The following is a 21,294-nucleotide window of genomic DNA, read 5'->3' as shown; positions in this document are numbered from 1 at the left end:
TCCTGCAGTTGTATCTGTTATTCCCGTTCCTCGGGAAGGTTCCAGCAGGGTGGTGGCACTTGCATATGACAAGGCAAACACGTCTCTCTTTTCCTTATGTTTTAATGCACGCTGACCAGTTGTTCAGATAAATAAGAACTAGAGTGGGGTGGGACGGTTCTCCCAGCAGCTCCGGGCTGTGCTCAGCCCGGCTTCTTGTCCCCTAAGTGTCCCCTGAACGTTTTAGGCAGACGAAGGGAGTTCACTGATATGCACGGTAAATGTGTCTAGCAAACACTTTTCTGCTTCATTCCCAAGAGGAATTTGTTCTTCATTCTTCGTTCCTTCATTCTAAGGATCAAGCCACTAATTATAGTAGCATATATTAATAATGTATTAATAACCGAATCCTCCTCCACTGGTACTGTTAGATGAACAATTTTTGGCAAGTCCTTTTAGCTCGTGATTCTTGTCCTGTCCAAATTCAGAGCGTGACTCCTCTAGGGTGAACGTGGATGCCTGAAATGCCTGTTCCCTTTATTATCTGACATAAAGAACAAGAAATCCTCATCTCTGTCAAAGTTAAACTATGAGATTTGCATTTAAGAGGTATCGAGATATTACTTGAGAAGAACTGATACAGAAGCTGTGAGCATCATCTTGCTACCACCTGGGGGGTTTTTCAGTAGTGTTTGACTCTTTAATCTGTATCGTAAAGCTGAGTGGTCTTAATCCTCATGGGGAAGGTCCCTGGGATTCCCGTCCAGCGGACAACAACAAGTTAAGAGGTTTCTCCCTGTTGTGAAGAACAGAACAATCATCCGGCACCTGCTGCCGAAAGCATTTCTCTGCCACGCTCCTGCGGTTTATCTCGCTCAGATAAAGTCAGCCCTTTTTATTGCAGAGCCTGCCGGTGCGGATGATGTGGGAGGGCAGGAATCCCGCCGGCCGTCGGATTGCCCATGTTGGGAAGAGGCGAGATCGCTCCTCGCCGGATCAGAAATCAGGCTGCGTGTTTGTACGGCGAAAGGTCGAGGTGTGGGATGGGGGTCGGCGCCGCCGAGCCCCCGTTCCTGCCGGGGCGGCGAGCGGGTTTGTTACCATGAGCTCAGCTGCCGCCGCCTTGATCCGCCGCGCCGGGGAAGGACGGGAGGGGATGTTTTGGCATTTGCTTTGGGCGGAGGAGCCCAGGCTGTAGGTTGGCCCGCTCGCCCAACGCAGGGATATATGCGGGATGCTCCGGGGATGGTCAGGGATGCGCGGCAGGGAGCTCTGGATGTGAAGGAGCTGCGGCTCGACGGCGCGGAGCGAGTGGGAGGTAAATCTGCCTTTCCCCGTCCCTGTCCACATGCCATATCTGCGTGCGGTTCCTCTTTACTTACTAATCGTAACCACCAGTGCGTTTCACTTATTTAACCCTTGTGTCTAACAGCACATTCCTCTGATGGCAAGTTCTGCAGCGACGCTCCGGTTCTGTCTGGGCGCCGTTACCTGGATGCTCAGGGTTTGAACATTTACTAACATCATCCAAAAATGGCCGTTAAACTAAAGAACGTACCCAAAATATTGGTGGAGAATACCGTGTGGCGGATCACCTGAGAGCTAATTTAGCACAAAATCAGCTATTATGTTAAATTCTGTTCTCCACAGCACCAGCCTGTGGGTGTTACGGGTGGAGAAGCCAGGAGGCCACCCTGCGGTTTCCATAGGAAGAGTTTTTGGGCAAACTTAATTAATCTGCTGTCCCTGAGAACAGTGGACACTTGAAATTGAATCAAAGCCTCGGCCACATGCTAAGAAATAGCAATCTTAGCCCAGCAGGAAAGGGAAATCTTTTATGCATTATTAATCTTTGGTGATGTTATCTGTAACTCAGCTGGGGCTGATTCACGGTGTTCCTTGGAAAGGCGTCTCCTCGGTGGCTGCACCCACGAGGTGGCACTCGAAGGCTGTTGGATGCTCTTGCCAAGCCAGCGTTTCCCCTGCACTTTAGCTCCTTCAATCTCTCCTATGGGGAGAGGCTGAGGGAGCTGGGCTTGTTTAGTCTGGAGAAGAGGAGGCTTAGAGCTGAGCTCAGCACTCTCTAGAACTACCTGAAGGGCAGTTCTAGCCAGGTGGGATTGGTCTCTTCTCCCAGGCAGTCAGCAATAGGACAAGGGGCCATGGGCTTCAACTCTGCCAGGGGAAGTTTAGGCTGAGATTAGAAAGCAATTCTTTGCAGAGAGAGTGGTCAGGCATTGGAATGGCTGCCCAGGGAGGTGCTGGACTCACCGGCCCTGGAGGTTTTTAAACTGAGACTGGACATGGCACTTAGTGCCATGATCTAGTAAACGGACTGGAGTTGGACCAAGGGTTGGACTGGATGATCTCTGAGGGCTTTTCCAACCCAGTCCATTCTGTGATTCTGTGTGATACCTGAACCTTCTTTATCATCAGCAAGTTTTGATCTTTTCTTTTTGCTGTCACAAAAGGCAATTTCCCAGATATTCAGATTTTCGCGGAGTGATTTTTATTTTTTACCAGGCATCTCCTGCCTTGTTTCAGACTGTATAAATGAGCTTTTGGGAAAGCTCTAATAGGCCTGCTTGAGGTTGTTTAAAATGTTGAGTTGTGTTGTCAGACTTGCTGCTCGCTTGAAAATGAGAAAGAGGGGTAACGATGGAGACAGGACACTCACATCGTCACCTTTGTTTCATTCATCAGCTGGCAGGAGAGGGAGTTTCATCCCGCTCCGTTTCATGCAGCGTTTTTAATGCGAAGATTCAGCCTCTGAGCGCTGCAGCCAGCGCTGGGTATCGACACCGCGTGTCCTGTGCTGAACACAAACCCATTTCAGAATATTCCGGCCTGGAAAGCTTTGCACTGGCGACAGTCACAACCGATGCGTTCAGTGACTACAGGGATGTTCGGTAGGGGGTTTTGCTCCCATGGTTTGGTTTGTGTTGGCAGGAATCTTGCAGCAAAATAATGCTGGATTTGTTTTCGTTTGTTTCTTTTTTAAATAAATGTATTTCCCCTTTTTCTGGAAGAACTGTGAAGGTCTGGGCTGACAGTGACAAACCTGCTCCAGATGAGGGAGCCAGTTTAACAATCTGAACACTGGGATGTTAAGTGTCTTTCCTACTTTTCACTGTGGTGGAATCATAGAATCATTTCAATTGAAAGAGACCCTCGGGATCATCGAGTCCAACCGTCCCCACCCCTGTCCCTGCCCCATGTCCTGAGAACCTCATGTCCGTCTGTCCAGCCCTCCAGGGATGGTGACTCCAGCACTGCCCTGGGCAGCCTGTTCCAATGCCCCACAGCCCTTTGGGGAAGAAATTGTTCCCACATCCAACCTCAACCTCCCCTGGCGCAACTTGAGGCCGTTTCCTCTGCTCCTGGCGCTTGTTCCTGGGGAGCAGAGCCCGACCCCCCATGGCTCCAAGCTCCTTTCAGGCAGTTCAGAGATCAGAAGGTCTCCCCTCAGCTCCTGTTCTCCAGCTGAACCCCCCAGCTCCCTCAGCCGCTCCATCACACTTGTGCTCCAGCCCCTCATCAGCTTTGTGATGCTCAATGGCATTAATTACTGCAGAGGGGTAATGTTGATCATTTAAAAGCTTCCTGTCCAGTTTTCCCCAGCCGAAAGTGTTGAATTCTCAGTAGGTACTGCTGATGAATGTTCCTCTCCTGGCAGAGGGGACAGTGATTCCCTGGGGCTGGGGGGAGCAGGGTTGTTGCCCCAGAGCCAGAATTGGAGCTCAGATCCCAACTCTGGGTCACAGCATCAGCAGAGGATGGGACCATGGAATCTGCAGCATGAACACGGCACAAATGTGCAGCTCTGCTTTCCGAAGGGTGGACAGAGAGATGAGCACAGGCAAAATCATCCAGGACTGTACATGGGAAGTATTCTTAGAGCATCAGCTGCCATCTGTGTAACCTCAGCCCATTGTAAACAGCACGCCCAAGCGTGATTTTTCAGGAGGGATAAAGGGCACTTGTTGTTTTGATTAACAAGTGACAAAGATCACAAGCCTCTTAATCTCTCGGATCAGCACCTGAACGTGTTGAGCAAAGCAAAGCTGTTGCAAATAAAGAATTCCATCTTCCGCTTGTTAACCTGCTAGTCCTACTGTAAACAGATGATTGAGATTCAGACATTTCAACTCGCACCAGTTGAGAATTCACAGCCCAGATTGAAACACAATGACAGCCAGGACTAACTCGAGAGAGAAAAGCAAAGGCCTGCAAACGGGGAATACTCAGACGAGGCTTTTCGAGCCAGCTGTGAGATGCTTTGTAAGTGTGATCCCGTAATCTTGTTATCCCGCTGTCCTCAGCTTATTAAATAGCTCAGCCTTGTCTGGCTGCCTCTCCCCTTTCCAGCTCCAGCACTTGCAGGCTCCAGGTTGTTCTTCTCTCCTGCCTGGTGAATGGTTTTCTCAGGTTTCAGTCAGCCAGCTTTCCATGAAAACGGAACATTTTCGGTTGCGTTGGGCTGGTGCACAGAGCGCGTTAGCGCCGCGATGAACACACCGAAGAACTGAAACCTGTTGCTTGGTTGAGGGAGCAGAGAAGTTTCTTTTTCTGACTGTTTCCAGGCAATTGTCAATTACCGACTTGCTGCTGAGTCCGTTCTTTATTATCTAACTTGAGGAATTGTATTTTGGGACCTGCTGACAGCTTTGTTGCCTGCAAAACTTGCACGCACTTCTCTTCCCTCCCCCAGCTTATAGATAGTTTGGGAGCTAATGGCAGATTTCCAGCCTGTAGGAATGCATCGCTGGGATGCTGTACTTTTCCTATTGTTTGCAGGGCAACAGTATCACTATTTAACGCTCTTGCTGGGCTTTTTTGTTTCCCACCTTCCTTTTTTTTAGTGTACATTTGTGTATATATATTTATACACCCACATAAATATGCATGCCTGCACTAGAGATGTACGATAAAGGTTTTTATTACATCTGCGGTGTTTAGAACAGTGATATTGTGCTCTTAAGAAAAGCCATTCCCAACGTTTTAGAGCCTCTGTGTGTGTGTATGCACGTGCTGGACCAGCTTTGTTGTGTGCAGGAAGCCAAGCCAGTGCCCCATCCCTCTGCTTGTATTATCCAGAGCAGCTCTAGTGTTTAATGAGCATTCAGCTTCCAGATGTGTTACCAGGTTCTGACATGTGTAGGTGAGTGTTCCTGAGGCGGGTGCTGCCCCAGCTGAATGAGAATGTAAAACTTGGGTGAGTCTTAGATCTCGGTGTTTCCTCTGGGATGCGGCTCTGCCAAAGGACTCAGCACCAGCATTTGCACAAGCGCTTCTATCTGTAAGTGCGACAAGGAGTCCAGGTGGGAAAGGAGATCAGCGCTGTAAAAACGCCATCGGAATCTTCTGTATTTCTTGTAGAAATTAATCACGTTTTCTTGTCATTTATGCACCAATTAACATCAGATTGTAATTTCTTTTTCTGCACCGTTTACCCTTTACTTGGGAGGGGTTTCTCTCTGCATGTGTTCTTTTGTTTCCTTTCTCCCACATACACATTTGCTCTTGTATTCTTGCTTTCCCAGCTTGTACTGGCTTTACTATTGTTTAGAACTTCCTTTCTATTGGGGTTTTATTGCAGCTCCTATTGCCTTAAGCTGCTGCTGAGTAGTTGGAGTCCGTCTTTGTGTCCTGATTAAAAGAGTTAACAGAGAAAATAGGTGTTTTCTTGAAAACAGGAAGAATTAAGCGGCAGCCACATTCACCACTCAGTTCCCAGCTTCTTCCTTTCTAACACACAAACCCAGAGCTTGTTGCGGCCGGACACACTCATCCCTGACTTTGCTGACTCTCACATACGCATTTCTAACAATTTCTATTCTGCTGCTTGAGCTTGCAACCAAAACTCCGCAGAAAACAAACCAAACTCTTATATGTGCCTTGAACTTGGCGTGATGGTCGCTCTTATTCTGCGGATTCCTTGGAGAAAGCTCATCCAACACACACGACCGGTTTGTTGAAGATCTCGCATCACGCGGTATTTGCTTGAATTAATAGGATGACATAGATACTGCAGTTTAGCGAGCGTTGCGTTTGGTGACAACGTAATTAAAAACCCTTTGGATTGTTTCCAGACGGCATAGTACCCCGTTTGCTGCCTGTCCCCGCAGCTCGCTGCGCTCTGCAGTTTGTCTGCTTGGAAAGTAGCGTGTCGCCCTCCTCGCCATCCAGCCCCGTTTGCCTTGCGGCTGCATCTCCTTGCACTCCGTTTGCTTATTCTTTTTTCCTTCCATCCTATTGAGCGCATTCACAGAATCCAAGAGTGTCAAGGGTTGGAAGGGACCTGGAAAGCTCATCCAGTGCAATCCCCCCATGGAGCAGGAACACCCAGATGAGGTTACACAGGAAGGTGTCCAGGCGGGTTGGAATGTCTGCACAGAAGGAGACTCCACAACCCCCTGGGCAGCCTGGGCCAGGCTCTGCCACCCTCACCAGGAACAAGTTTCTTCTCAGATTTAAGTGGAACCTCCTGTGTTCCAGTTTGCACCCATTGCCCCTTGTCCTATCACTGGTTGTCACCCAGAAGAGCCTGGCTCCATCCTCCTGACACTCCCCCTTTCCATATTGATCCCCATGAATGAGTCCCCCCTCAGTGTCCTCTTGTCCAGCTCCAGAGCCCCAGCTCCCTCAGCCTTTCCTCACACGGGAGATGCTCCACTCCCTCCAGCATCTTGGTGGCTGCGCTGGACTCTCTGCAGCAGTTCCCTGTCCTGCTGGAACTGAGGGGCCACAGCTGGACACAATATTCCAGGTGTGGTCTCCCCAGGGCAGAGCAGAGGGGCAGGAGAACCTCTCTGACCTACTGACCACCCCCTTCTAACCCACCCCAGGTACCATTGGCTTCCTGGCCACAAGGGCCCAGTGCTGGCTCATGGTCACCCTGCTGTCCCCAGGACCCCCAGGTCCCTTTCCCCTGCGCTCTCTCTAATTCAGGTCTCTTAAAATTCAGCTTGTAAGTAAAGTGAAGCATCACCTACAATTGTCAAGTCTCTGTTTATCATTCCTGCTTCTCCCAATCGACAAAAAAACACAAAAAAGCCGAGTAGAGCAAAAATGTGATTGAATTTCCAGCAGGTATGGTGTCAGCTGTTTGCATTCAGAATATGCACAGCATAGCCACCTTCTTTCATCAGCAGGAAGAGCCTGTGGGTGCTTGGAGAAACCAGCTCTGTCACTGTGCAGCGGCTCTGCTGACTCGTCTCAGGAAATTCAGTTATCTCATGCTTGTCGAGCGGCTCTGGCCGGGTTCCAGGGAGCGGGGAATTGGGTAAATGGAAAGCAACCAAAAGTTAGCGATCGATAAAGGCTGCAGCGCAAACCGAGCCGCTCTGACTTGCAAAATGTGCCTGTCTGAAGATGAAGTCACTGTCACGGGTTGGACACTGAAAACTGATGATGGTGTTTTAGCATCTTCCTATTTTTATATAAATTCTGGGAGAGGAGAAGAAGTCTGGGAGGATGACGGGGTGAGAGAAACAAACTGTGGTTTCTCTTGCTGTATGTGTCCACAGAACCGTAGTGAAACAGCAGAAGGAGGGGAATCCTGCAGCCTTGCTGTGCTCCTAAAACCGTCCTCTGCGGGCACTGACCTACTTGCTTGCATTTACTTGACCTGTCTTGAAAATGGTTTGAAACCCGTTCTGTCCCATGCAGCGGTGCGGAGTTCGGTGTTGTCTTCTGTTCTTTCCTGGCAGCGTGATCCGGTGCTGCTGCCCCGTCCCACGTGTGTTCCCCGACATTGTGGCCGCTGTGTCCATGCTGTCCGATCTCATCTTCCCTCTTATTCCCCACCTGTGTCCTCACGTGAGACGTAAACTCCTCTGTTTCAAAGCCGTTGCAGTAAACCATCCATCTTCCTCAGCTACAAATTTACTCGGTTTATATGTTTCGGGAACTATTTTTATTTTCTTTTACAACTGCTTGGAACTGAATTTCCAGTATATTTTGCAAATGTGTTCTTGCTGTAGGTGGCTTATTACTTCTGCATGCTGTGCAAATAGCAGCTATTCTACTAGTGTCAAAAGCTGCAGAAAATGCTTATTGTTTCCTTAATGTGCCATTACCTGGGGAGCACATATGTACTGCATAAAGAGAGCAGAAGGGAGCTCCTTGTCTGCAAAATAGGGGGTTGCACAGTGTTCTCTCATCGAACAGCAGCTTTTTTGTTCGCCAAACAGCAAACTCTTGGGAGGCAATCAACCCTCGGAATTGTAGGCGCTTCCCGTGCTGGCGTATCCATCACAGCCAGCGCGTCTGTCGGGATAATCAATGGGAGCAGCGAGCTCACCGCAGCGCGTTCACATGCTGGGAGCTGGAGGCTCCTTCTGAAGATGATGAATTGTCCCTCAGATGTGCCGCTGGGTGAACCTGGGGACGTCTCCATTGCAACCCAGAGCACGATCCATCCCCCTGCCCAGGGCAGTGCTGGAGAGTCACCATCCCTGAAGGGTTGGACAAACGGACATGAGGTTCTCAGGGATATGGGGCAGCGCTAGGGGTGGGTTATGGTTGGACTCCATGATCTTGAGGGTCTTTTCCAAACAAAATGATTCTATGATTCCTCCCAAAGGCTCCATCGATCCTTTGCACTCTCTTTGTGCTCTGTGGACATCAGGGAAGTTCGAGGCGTGATTTATCAGGTCAAATACACCAGTTTAGGTGAGAAGACTCACAGATGCCCCACCAACAGCTGAAGAAGTGTGAGATGATGAACTCCCATGGATGTACCTGTTAAGCGAATCACAGAATCATGTTGGTTGGAAGAGAACCTCAAGATCATCAAGTCCAACTGTTCCCCCACCCCTGGCACTGCCCCATGTCCTGAGAACCTCATGTCCGTCTGTCCAGCCCTCCAGGGATGGTGACTCCAGCACTGCCCTGGGCAGCCTGTTCCAATGCCCCGCAGCCCTTTGGGGAAGAAATTGTTCCCACATCCAACCAGCCCGAGGAACCCCCAGCTGTGTCTGTGTGTGTGCTGAGCTCTGGCTGCACAGCGAAGTCAGCACTGAACACAAGACCATGAAGGTGGATAAAAGCCATCATGGGAGATGATTTTAAAACGATCCAGATTTCATGGCTCTATGAGGTTTTGTCATAGTGCGGCCAAGCTAGCAATCTTTCTAAAAAATGTCTTAACTTACTGGATCGGGTGCAAAATCTGTTCAGCCATTACATTTTCTGTACAAGTGCTCCGTAGTGGAGAACCAGGCTTATTCCTTGATAGATCTTCATCCCTCACTTGGCTCATTGTTCTTTGAACAAATCTGGATCTTTGGACCTGGATCTAACCTGTGGCAGCGCTAGGCCTGCAGAAGAACATTCCAGGCACCCTCATCCTAGTGCGGTGAGACAGTGTTAATAGTCATCCCCTATTAACCAGGATGAAGAGTCCGATCTAACCGATCTTTCCTAGCGTGGACGCCGCTCCAGCAGCAGGTGGATCAGGCTCAGGGCTGTGCGGTCCCTGCCCGGTTCCCTCCAGTTCCTCCGCAGCGAGTGCCGGGGCAGAGAGTTTGGTTTCAATATTTTCATGGGAATCACTCTTTCGAAATCTCTGGGGTTTAATGAAATCTAGAGGTGACCAGCTCTGGATTTCCAGTGTGTGTTTCTCAGTATCGAGGAACTCGATTTATTCTGGTGTGTGAAGGTCATGTCTTCAATTTCAAAGCTTTTTTCAAGGTGTTTTGTCTTTGTAAGATGCCTGCGGTTCAGTTTCTAGCGTGATGGGTTTCATATTGATGAGGCCAGCAGATTGCAGGAATATGATCATGAATATAACGACAGGAAGGAGGGTCTGAGGAATGCGCCAGCGCAGGTTTTCTGTTCTTAGATCTGTATCGGAATGAGAGGTGGTTTGGGGGGTTTTTTCCTAATGATGCAATGACATTGAATGGAGCAAATAATACCCTAAATAGTTGCACCTTTTTTGACAGAACATGCCCAACACTGAAGAGTTTTATTTAGAAGCTTTAGGGTTGTGTATCATACGCTTGTAGGAAAGTTGTCGCAAAGCAGAAGACAACAGTCTTGGTAGATGGAGCTGAAATGATATTAGTCCATATGAAACAGAATAATAGCTCAGGAGCTCGCAGAGCATCTGGTTTTATTTTAACCTCTTCTGCGCTTTGCTGTTTCTCAGGTCGTACCTGACGCCGGTGCGGGATGAGGAGGCAGAGTCGCTGCGCAAGGCACGGTCCAGGCAGGCGCGGCAAACTCGCAGGTCTACGCAGGTAAAGAATGGAAATAGCCATGTTTGCATGTGGGATGAGGACAGCTCATATATGGAGGGCTGTATTTTACTGCTCTAGCATGAGGGGCTTATCTACCCTCACCCTGTGTTAGAGCAGTTCAGGCAAAAGTTCCTGCAAATAGTTATTACAAAATACACCCCCAAGTTAGATTTCAAAGTTCTCGTTTCTGCAGTGTAGCTGCCTTTTATTTTATAGCTAGACCACGTATATTTACACTGTTGGGAGTCAGAGATTAGGTTGATACACTGAGAAATGTTACAGGCAACAGAATTATCTTTCTCTTGGCAAAAAGATAAAGCATTAGCCTGACCCGGTATAAACCTGTTGGGCACTTTAAACTGACCTGGAAAACTTGAAATCTAAACGCATCTGTTTAAAAATCGTCTCTTTGACTGTCCCCGCAGGGTGTGACGCTGACAGACCTTCAGGAGGCCGAGCGAACCTTCAGCCGCTCTCGGGCAGAGCGGCAAGCGCAGGAGCAGCAAAGCGAGAAAGCAGAGAGCGCGGAGCCTGCCGAGGACAGCGCCGAGCGGCCCGACACCCGGGCGCGGTGGAGCAGGAACAGCGACGAGGAGGTGATGCTCCCGGCCTCGCTCCCCCTGCTTTCAGAGTTAATGAAACCTCTTAGGATAGCGGAGATCAGGGGAAATCCTTTTGGGGATGTGTGTTTGGTTTAAGGGGGGCAGACTGGCTGGAAAGGAGCGGTACCTCAGGGATCTGCACGAGGAAGGGGTTGTGTTGGTGTTGAGCTTTGCCGTTCCTTTGCTCTCCACTGGGAATTCAACTTGTCCGTCCCATGCCGGAAAACAAACCTGCGTAAATCGCAGGAAGAGGAATGAGAAGGCTCGTGATAGAAACATGGCCCGGATCCATCCTTGCTGTGCAAACTGCACTGAGGCTTCATCTTCAACGCATTTCCACAGATGTGCTGTGTGTAATGGAAACCCAGAGAGACCAGTTTTCTCCCCCTGCCATCGCTTCTGGTTTCTCCCTCTAAATCATTTCTATTTGATAGCTGGTTTGTCCTGCTATTGGCAACAGGGATATAAAGAGATCAATCCCAGCCTTCCTAGCGCTGGGAAGGGCTCTCACATGGTAGCTCAACCATGCTTTGAACATTCATCCCAGCCTGATGGAATGAAGCTGGTCGGGCGGATGGTGGTGATCACTTCAGCAGTAGTGAAGAAAGTGTCACACTCTAAAAGATTACCCAGCTCCCCAAAATCCCAGATCTGCTCTTCCTTGCACTAACTTTTTGTCTTTTTTTCTTTGTTTATAGACTGTTTATCGACGATTGAGGTGCCCAGTACAACCAGACAAACCCACGACACCCGTATCTCCTTCGACATCAGCACCTCTGCTCTATACAAGTTCATACCTGACTCGAACAAATAAGTATTTAGGTCTTGACTCTGTGAATCCAGCAGACTTCAGAGCTGCAGCCACAGAGATGGAGAAAAATGGTACGTACCCAGGAGAGGGAAGACCAGGGATTTTCATGAGTTTTAGAACTTCCATGTGTACAAACAGAGAGAATAAGTTTACTTGTTATTCTGAGGGGAGCAGTATGGGGAGCTGAAATGTTATTCATTTAAATGGAAATCCTAGTGTAGGATGCAGTCTATTGCGTGTAACGCAGAGAGATAAAAGGATGTTTTCTGTTTTGGATAAGTAAATGAGATAGTGATCCATGGAGCGTTTGGGTCTTAGAGCTGGGGGGAGCGATTCCCTTCATACAGTTTGTCATCAGGCGCAAGTCAGGATGTTCTGGGGAGAGCTGGGAGCCAGGGCAACCTCTCTGGGCTCTGATAAAAGGAGAGCAGGTAACCAGATGCAGTAGGGAGATTCCATTTCACTTGGTTTAATAACTCCTTTGTAATATACCACAAGCCATGACCCTGATCAGATGAAAAAGAGCTCCAGAACCTTAGCAAAAGCAGAGATGTAAAACACTGAAACCAAAACAGTCTTTCTTTGCTTGGCCAGAGTGTGAAGATCAGGATTTAGACGACAGATCTTTGAACAAACAGTCGATCCGAGAGAGGAGGCGGCCAAAGGAGAGGCGAAGAGGCACCGGCATCATTTTCTCAACAAAAGATGTAAGTTGGAGTTCCTTAGGGAACAGAAACTCATTCTGTCATAGTCAGGGTGAATTTCCTTCCTGTTCCAAGTCAGTTGATTTCCCGTTGGTCCTTCCCTCTCCAACTCTGTTCCCGACTGGCACTTCCAGAGGAATCGCATCCCTGTTTGGCCCCTGTAGAACCCGAGCAGCAGGCGCTGGGCGGCCTGTCCTGAGCCGTAAATCAGTGTGAAAGAGCCCACATGGGAGAAGAGAGACAAGAAGTCTGGTTTCTTTGGAAGAAGGAGGTCACGAACCACTGGAAGTATTTTCACATTCCTCCAAACCCCAATCTGGCCCCCTAAAAGGAAAAAAAATGAGGAATAAAACCTACATCTGGATCCCCTACCCAGCACCAGGGAACACACACACACACAACATAAATGCAGAAGAGCTGCCTGTGTTGGGGTCGTTTCTCTTAGTCTTGGTTTCAAAAGGATTTATTCATTGTGAGGGAAGTAATTCAGCCCTCCAAACCTCGGTTAGAGACTCAGGTAGGAAAATAGATCACGCTTTTCAGCAGGAGAATGAGTATTATGAAATCAGGATTAAGAAGTGTGCAACCATTCCAGTCCAGCGATGGCCATGCAGCCTTGCTGATACACCTCAGGAGAGATGCTTCCTGTACAACACAACCAATAAAACCCCTATAGTCTTCCCTGTGGCAACAGCAGATAAGTTGAATATTTGGAGTTACAGACCAGTGGAACAGGGCTCTGCTGGAAACCTCGGAATTTCTATTGAAAGACTTGCAGCAAACACCCCCTTTTATTATTTTCAAACGATTCTCACATTTTTTCACTTGATGCCAAGTGTGATTTTTTTTTTTCTTATTGTTTTTTCAGTTAAATGCTTTACAGCTTGCCCAGTTGGCTGCTGGATCATTGCAGCAATATCACCAGCTTCAGAGCAGAAGGCAAATCACTTCTCAGAGATTTAGTTAATTTTCCCATTGTCTCTGTACCAAACCATAGCTGTGACTTCCAAAATACCTTGAGTTCAACATGGAGTCAGGTGTGATGCTGAGGTCGTTTACCTCCATGAAATCCTGGAGCTGTTACAGAGAGGCTGCGTCAGTGCGAGCTGTGCGGGTGGAGTCAGAATGGTTTGGGTTGGAAGGACCTTCCCAGCTCCCCCAGTGCCCCCCCTGCCATGAGCAGGAACATCTTCAGCAGCTCAGGTTGCTCAGAGCCCCGTCCAGCCTGGCCTGGGGTGTCTCCAGGGATGGTTCATCCACCACCTCTCTTGCCAACCTGGGCCAGGCTCTCACCACCCTCAGGGCTAGCAATTTCTTCCTCATGTCCAGCCTGAATCTCCCTCCTTTAGTTTAAAACCATCACCCCTTTTCCTATCACAGCAGCCCCTGCTCATAAGTCTGTCCCCATCTTTCTTATGGGCCCCTTTTAAGTCCAGAAAGGCCACAGTAAAGTCTCCCCGGAGCTTCTCTTCTCCAGCTGAACACCCCAAATCTCTCACCTGTCCCCCAGCAGAGCTGTTCCAGCCTCGGATCATTCCTGTGGCTCCTCTGGCCCCTCTCCAGCAGCTCCATGTGTGTCCTGTGCTGAGGACCCAGCACTGCAGGGGGTCTCACCAGAGTGGAGCAGAGGGGCAGAATCCCCCCAAACCTGCTGCCCATGGGGCTGGGGATGCAGCCCAAGATACGACTGATCTGGGCTGTGAGCGCACATGGCCGGGTCATGGCCAATCTCTCATCCCCAGCACCCCGAGTCCTTCTCCGCAGGGCTGCTCCCCATCCCTCCATCCCCAGCCTGGATGGATACCGGGGGCTGCGCTGACCCAGGTGCAGGACCTTGGCCTTGTTGAACTTCAAGAGCTTCCCATGGGCTCACTTCTCGAGCTTGTCCAGGCCGCTCTAGATGGCACGACAATGTTATGTCAACGTTTCAGACACACAGTCCTGCCAGCGGTCAGATTTGTTCTAAGTATATTAAGGAAATACGTCTCCTGGCTCTTCAAAAGCATTCGAATTACAGCAGATACCTCAAGAGACTAATTCTGTCCCCAGTGCCAGGATCTCCTAAATGGCCGTGAGGTTACCCAAGCTGATCTGACAATCAGCCAAAGGCATCTAGACAGGTGTTTCTTCCAACAGAAGCGTTCTTAGCTTAAACATCAAATCATAAGCAATACATTATCTTCCTGCGATAAAATTTTATTGTCTCCGAAGATGCCTAATTATATTGTTTGTTTTTCATCCTAGGATGATGATGAAGTTGATGGAAGTGAGGAAGTGAAGGAAACTCGGGTAAGTGGAAACATACGTTGGTGTTTCACTCTTTAGTGTTGGTGGCAAGAAGTTTTCTACAGCTTTACTCTTGCTTATACGAGAAATTCGGGAGCTGAGTACGAACTGGGAGGTGGTTCTGAGAGCACATTGCTTACTGATTTCTTGTCTGGAATACAAATAATACTTACAGACTGGCCTAAGTTGAAAAGTTGGCCCTTTGAGAGCTGCATGGGCCGTTCTGAGAGCTGGAGGGGCTGGAGCAGACATGGGGTGAGCCTTGTCCTGAGGACGACGCGTGGCCTCGTATCTCAGAACCACCCTCACGCCCTTACTTTGGACATTATGTCTTGTCCTTCTAAAACTTACACTCCTGTCTCCTCATGGATTTGTTTTCTTGCGGGAAATTGGCTTGGTATGCAACACACCAGAGATTGTTCATTGTTCTTGTAATAGTCTCATTATCCTTCGAGGCCCTTTCTTTTCTTCTACAATAATTCTTGAGTCCTTCCAAATTGCCTTGGTTTCTTTTGGTTTTGTCTGGCTTTGAAACACATTTGAGCCTGACAATTACTTTGACAGTGTTAAAGTGAAACGCATTGCCAAACTATTCAAGCGTGATGTGCAAGACCTGGGAGAACCAGCAAATTTAAGGTTGCTTTGGGGTAGGCCGGCTTGTGTGACGTTTAATTTTGACAGAATTTACAGTCATCTTTCCCCATACTTTGCATTTCAGTAGAGTAATCGAAGCATCATTTGATTGAAAATTAACTGATTCTTTGCTAAAAATTTTCAGTAATGCTCTTCAAAGTATATTTTTAGGGTTTTTTTTGGCGATACTCAGTCAAAATGGGGTAAAGTCATGGTGAGCCTTGTGGTGACTGGAGACTCGTAGGGTGCTGGGATGGAAGCTCATCTTTCAGTGCAGCCTTTGCTTTCCCAGTGCTCCCTTTGTGACGTGAAATGTAAGATATCCCTCCCCATGGAAGCCCCACCTGCTTCAGGTCGCCCAGCCCTCCACGCAGAGTTTCTGCTCATCGCAACACGCGGCTTTGCTAAATCTTCCACTTCCCCTGCCTGAAACGCTCAGCCACGTATCATCCACAGAAGTGCTTTGACATTTCTGCTGTCTCACAGTAAGACTGAAGGAGGGATGTTTTGTAAAAAAGAATAATAATAGGGACACCCTGTTTCCAGCAGTCGCGTTTTGGACTTGCTGGGCGTGTCTCCTCCTGGGCAGATGTCCCGGATCAGCTAAATGAAGACTGAAGAGTATCTGAGGCTGCAGGTTTGGAGGTTTCCTACAGTCCAGTCCTCAAACTGCTGAAAACTCTTGAGCAGCATCCTCAGTGCTGCTGTGAATGGGTAAACTGCACTTAGTAAAACCCACCATGTGTTCCTGCCCAAAAACTCAGGGTCACTGAATCTGTTACAATTTTTGATGCTGCTTTTCACCACCTTAATAACAAGGAATCCTTTTATCTAAGCCTTCCCAGAATGTTCTTATGGGTTCCCATGTAATATCCCTTCAGCTCTCTTGGCCCCTTTGCCCACATGCTCTGTGGCAACAGTCCCCAGTTTTCTCATGCTCCTCACATGCGTTAGACCCTGTTTTTATCCAGTTTCCAGCTAATTATCTTTACCACATTGTGTCGCTTGGTCAGTCTTCCCTGGTTTATTTTACATCCAAATCAGGGATTTCTGTCCTACTAAGTGGCCATGAGCTTGATGAGAATCAGGGAGCAGCTCCTTGCCTGAATTTCTAGTATCAAGAAGAAAGTACAATTACAGTATCACAGTATCACAGTATGTTTGGGATTGGAAGGGACCTCAAAAGATCATCTAGTCCAATCCCCCTGCTGGAGCAGGAACGCCCAGGTGAGGTCGCACAGGAACATGTCCAGGCGGGTTGGAATGTCTGCAGAGAAGGAGACTCCACAACCCCCCTGGGCAGCCTGGGCCAGGCTCTGCCACCCTCAACGGGAACAAGGTTTTTCTCAAACTTAAGTGGAACCTCCTGTGTTCCAGCTTGATCCCTATCATTGTTTGCCACTGAGAAGAGCCTGGCTCCATCCTCCTGACACTCACCCTTTATATATTTATAAACATTAGTAAGGTCACCTCTCAGTCTCCTCTTCTTCAAACTAAAGAGCCCCAGCTCCCTCAGCCTTTCTTCATAAGGGAGATGCTCCACTCCCTTCAGCATCTTCGTTGCCCTACACTGGACCCTCTCCAGCAGTTCCCTGTCCTGCTGGAACTGAGGGGCCCAGAACTGGACACAATATTCCAGATGTGGTCTCACCAGGGCGGAGTAGAGGGGAAGGAGGACCTCTCTCGATCTACTAACCACTCCCCTTGTAATATACCCCAGGTACCATTGGCCTTCCTGGCCACAAGGGCACAGTGCTGGCTCATGGTCACCCTGTTGTCCACCAGGACCCCCAGGTCCCTTTACCCTACACTGCTCTCTAATATGTAATTTCCCAACCTATACTGGAACCTGGGGTTGTTCCTGCCCAGATTCAGGACTCTACACTTTCCCTTGTTAAATTTCATCAGTTTATTCCCCGCCCAGCTCTCCAGCCTGTCCAGGTCTCTGATGGCAGCACAGCTTCCAGTGTCACCACTCCTCCCAGCTTGGTGTCATCAGCAAACTCACTGACAGTCACTCTATTCCCTCGTCCAAATCATTGATGAATATATTGAATAATACTGGCCCCAGCACTGACCCCTGAGGCACTGCACTAGGTACTGGCCTCAACTGGACCCCGCACCATTGGCTACCACTCTCTGGCTTCTCTCCTTAAGCCAGTTTGCAACCCACCTCACTAAATCAATAATCATTAATTCTTCAATAATAATAATAATTCTAGAGTGGCGGGTGCCACCACCAGAGTTGTGAACTTTGAACACTCTAAATTATTCTGGTTTAGTTGCAGACCCCCAAAGACTCTCCTGATTGTACATGAGCAGTTATTGTTTTCCCTCCCGTGTTTATATCTTGGCTGATATTAGAAAGACTTTCACTGGAGCCAAAAAAGGCCCTGCTCCAATTCCCTCCTCCAAACCGCAGCGCTGGAGTTTAGCGAAGGAAAGGTAGATGCAGTGCTTGAAAAAGAAGCAAATACATGTTGTTCTCATTCTCAGAAGTGGAGGAATTATTTTGGCTGAAACTTATGAGCACCAGCGTGGGAAACCAGCCCGGAGGCTTTGGCTGAGCAGCCTCGGAATGGGATGTGTCAGGAAACCTTCTTGTGTTTTGCTACCAACCAGCTCCGCCTTTCTCCTTGTGATGCTCGGGTGCCCTGTGGAAAGTTGGAAGAGCAGACAAAGTTTTATTGTGGAATAAACATTCAAGGGCACAAGGGATTCAGCTGGAAAAAGCCTCTGGGAAGCAGCTTCAGGAGGGTTTTTGGTCAGTGGGAAGGATATAGAGAGGAAAGAGGTTTTGTTTGGTCTGGGAAGACTTGAGCTCAAACCAGAGGTGGGGAAAAAAAGGTTGGCCGCTGTTTAGTCTCTGTTTCTCAGGAATTAAAGCTTGTGAGAGTCTGACAGATGCCGTTAGGCTGGCGTTGGGAAGGTTTTCTGCTCCCTGCGAGGCAGCGGCTGTGCAATATCAGTGAGAATTCCCTCGAGGTGCAGCCGGTGAATCAGAGAGTCCTGAGCTGGAGGGACCCACAAGGATCATGGAGTCCAACTGCTGCCCCTGCTCAGGACAGCCCCAAAATTCACACCGTAGTGGGTACAAATACGATCCCATCAGTGCAGATGCAAATCTGTGGCTCTGGTTTGGGATGCGGGATTTGGAGGATAATGGTGGAGACTAAAGAAAATGGTTCGATGTTACATTTTAGAGAGGATTTTCCTTATCTCTGGTTCTTCCTGTTTTGACTTACACCTGCCTTGTGCCATCGCTGGTACACAGCGGGAGAAATTGGGAATGAATTTGGATGAAAAGTGAATTTTAAATGACACGTCACACTTAACAGAAATAGAAACATATTTATAACCAATTACAGAATTTATCTCCTTGCCTTTCTCTTTAGTGGCGTTACAAACGTGCCTCACCCCGTGTTAGTTCACCAAGGGAAAGCTTTAAATACAGGGGAACGCACTTAGTGTCGTGTTGGTGAAATAACGATTTCTGGGCAGTAAAAGTGTCATAGAAAACATCTGTTTTGGGAAACGTCTGGGACAGTCCATATAGCACAGTATAAAACCCAGACACATTAGTGGGATTAACTTTTAGGCAGGAATAACACTGAAATATGTGATTATGGATTACAGTCACATTAAGTGCGTTGGATGTGCTCCATTCTTGTCTCTTTGATTTACAAAACACAAGTATTTTAAATTCTGGGAAGAACTATTTGAGCTCACTCTGTTTTGTAAAGACAATGTGTTCTGCCTAATGGTATTATTAAAAACTAAATGTCTTAGAAGGACTGAATTTCTAACTGTGATTCACAGAATCACAGAATGGACTGGGTTGGAAAAGCCCTCAGAGATCATCCAGTCCAACCCTTGGTCCAACTCCAGTCCGTTTACTAGATCGTGGCACTAAGTGCCATGTCCAGTCTCAGTTTAAAAACCTCCAGGGCCGGTGAGTCCAGCACCTCCCTGGGCAGCCATTCCAATCCTGACCACTCTCTCTGCAAAGAATTGCTTTCTAATCTCAGCCTAAACTTCCCCTGGCAGAGTTGAAGCCCATGCCCCCTTGTCCTATTGCTGACTGCCTGGGAGAAGAGCCCAATCCCCACCTGGCTAGAACTGCCCTTCAGGTAGTTCTAGAGAGTGCTGAGCTCAGCTCTAAGCCTCCTCTTCTCCAGACTAAACAAGCCCAGCTCCCTCAGCCTCTCCCCATAGGGCTTGTGCTCAAGTCCCTTCCCCAGTCTTGTTGCTCTTCTCTGGACCCGCTCCAGCACTTCAATCTCTTTCCTGAGCTGAGGGGCCCAGAACTGAACACAATACTCCAGGAATTCCATGAAATCTAAGGCAAGACCAACTGTTCCAGGATTATAGCCTGGGACTCCTCATTTTGGTAGTTTCTATTTCTCACCTGTGTTATTGCTTTTAGCGGCATTTTTATCTCCCACAGAACCTTCCAATTTAGTTTTCGTAATGATGCCGTTTCCCTTTTTTAAACAATGGATTCGATAAATGACTAAAAGATGGGAAGTAGCTTTAGTGGTTTATCAGACATAACTTTAGTGGCCTGAGCCTCATGTGGCTGTCGGTTTAAGGCTCCAAGTCCTCCGCTTTCTGGGCTCTGATTCCCTAATAAGGTAAGGTATTTCTTCACGGCCTGCGCTGTTTTGCTGAGATACAAGGGAAAGTTGACTAGGAAAAGGGAACCAAATAGGTGAACTTCTTGCTAGCTGATAAGAAAACCATTTAATCTCCATAGCGCTACATGGTACTGTCCATCCTATCGCTGCTAGCCCGGGTTCCAGTCTGTGCACTAAGAATACAAGTATTTTCCCCTGGTTTTCCCCTTATATATTTACTGCTAGTGGAGATGCGGTGTGACGTGGGAGGGAAGCCATCTGGCCCGCGTCCAGGGGGACGTAGGTGGTGCCGTGCGTCACTACGGGTAAATTATAGAGCGTTGAATTCTGTGTAATGAGAGCGTCTCCGTTTCGTCCTGTTTATAAACAAAATGCGGTAATGGGCTGTGTGTGCTGCGAGGAGAGGAGATCTCTCATATGTGAATGCCTAGCAATGTGGAATTCAGTCTAAAATAGCAGATGATTGCTGCAAGAGCGTGAGCTGACAATTTGTGTAGAGCGTTAAACGGGGGGAAGAGCAGCTTTGCGGTGGTTGAAGTGCCCCGGCTTCTTTGGGAGGCGGAGGGGGAAGACACTGGAGAAATTTGAATTCATCCTGCACGTATTTCCACAGAAACGTGTCACATCTGCACAGATGATTCGCCTCGTGAGTTCTGCAGCCTAATCTGCTTGTGTTCATTTTCCTCGAGCTTAATGTTTGGAGGAGGGCATCAGACTTGCTGCCTGCAGTCCCTGTCCATACAACAGTGAAGCCGTCAGCATAACTGCCCAGTTCCTATTTACAGCGCGAGGAAAACATATTGTTTGTGCTCAAAGCCAGGCAGACGCAGGGTTACGGCTAAATGAGTTCAGGTTAATTCCTCTCATTCACCGAGCTGCTGAATTAGGAAGGTCTAATGTGAAGCAGTGTCGGAGATGGAGATGAGTAACACAAAACCAGCTAAAATTTGATCTGCGAGTCCCAGGAAGATGAAGAGAAATAACGAGTCCTCCAGGAATGATTTACAAGGTCGTACTCATCATTATTTAAGGTAACTCTATGCTCTAACTTCTTCTTTAGTAAATTACTCTCACAATTTCAATGTGGTCCGAGGTGACTAATCTTTCTCAGTTGTCAGCGAGGAATTTGTGCTGCAGCAGTGGAGCTGAGGTTGGCGATGCTTGGGATACCCACCGGATACCCCGGCATTGCTGGGAGGCCTCTGTGGTTCAGATTATCCCGTTTCAGCCCAGGGTCCCGTCCCTGCGCCACACGGCACCTGTCTCACGGGTGTCCTGGGATCCTTTTGCGTCCCATAAGGAATTGGGAGCAGTTGTGGTGGCAGCAGGACTGGTGCCATGGGTGGATGTGACACAACCACTCCAGGACACAGGACAGGTCACATTCAGCACGGT

General features: G+C 48.4%; 1 protein-coding gene across 9 annotated transcripts in view; it reads left to right on the top strand.

Annotated features, from left to right (window-relative positions):
- PPP1R12B (protein phosphatase 1 regulatory subunit 12B) overlaps positions 1-21,294 on the top strand; it is a 130,742-nt gene that overhangs the window by 69,380 nt on the left and 40,068 nt on the right. For all 9 annotated transcript variants that reach the window (XM_065038268.1, XM_065038270.1, XM_065038273.1 and 6 more), the window contains 5 exons: positions 10,136-10,226; positions 10,652-10,822; positions 11,527-11,710; positions 12,234-12,346; positions 14,588-14,632. In XM_065038268.1, coding sequence (XP_064894340.1) covers positions 10,136-10,226; positions 10,652-10,822; positions 11,527-11,710; positions 12,234-12,346; positions 14,588-14,632 — 604 coding nt within the window. The remainder of the gene's footprint in view (positions 1-10,135; positions 10,227-10,651; positions 10,823-11,526; positions 11,711-12,233; positions 12,347-14,587; positions 14,633-21,294) is intronic.

The sequence above is a fragment of the Columba livia genome, chromosome 22 (genome assembly GCF_036013475.1).
Source record: "Columba livia isolate bColLiv1 breed racing homer chromosome 22, bColLiv1.pat.W.v2, whole genome shotgun sequence".
NCBI classification, from domain to species: domain Eukaryota; kingdom Metazoa; phylum Chordata; class Aves; order Columbiformes; family Columbidae; genus Columba; species Columba livia.
Note: the sequence above shows the minus strand (reverse complement) of the source record. Positions and strands in the feature narration are given on the sequence as shown.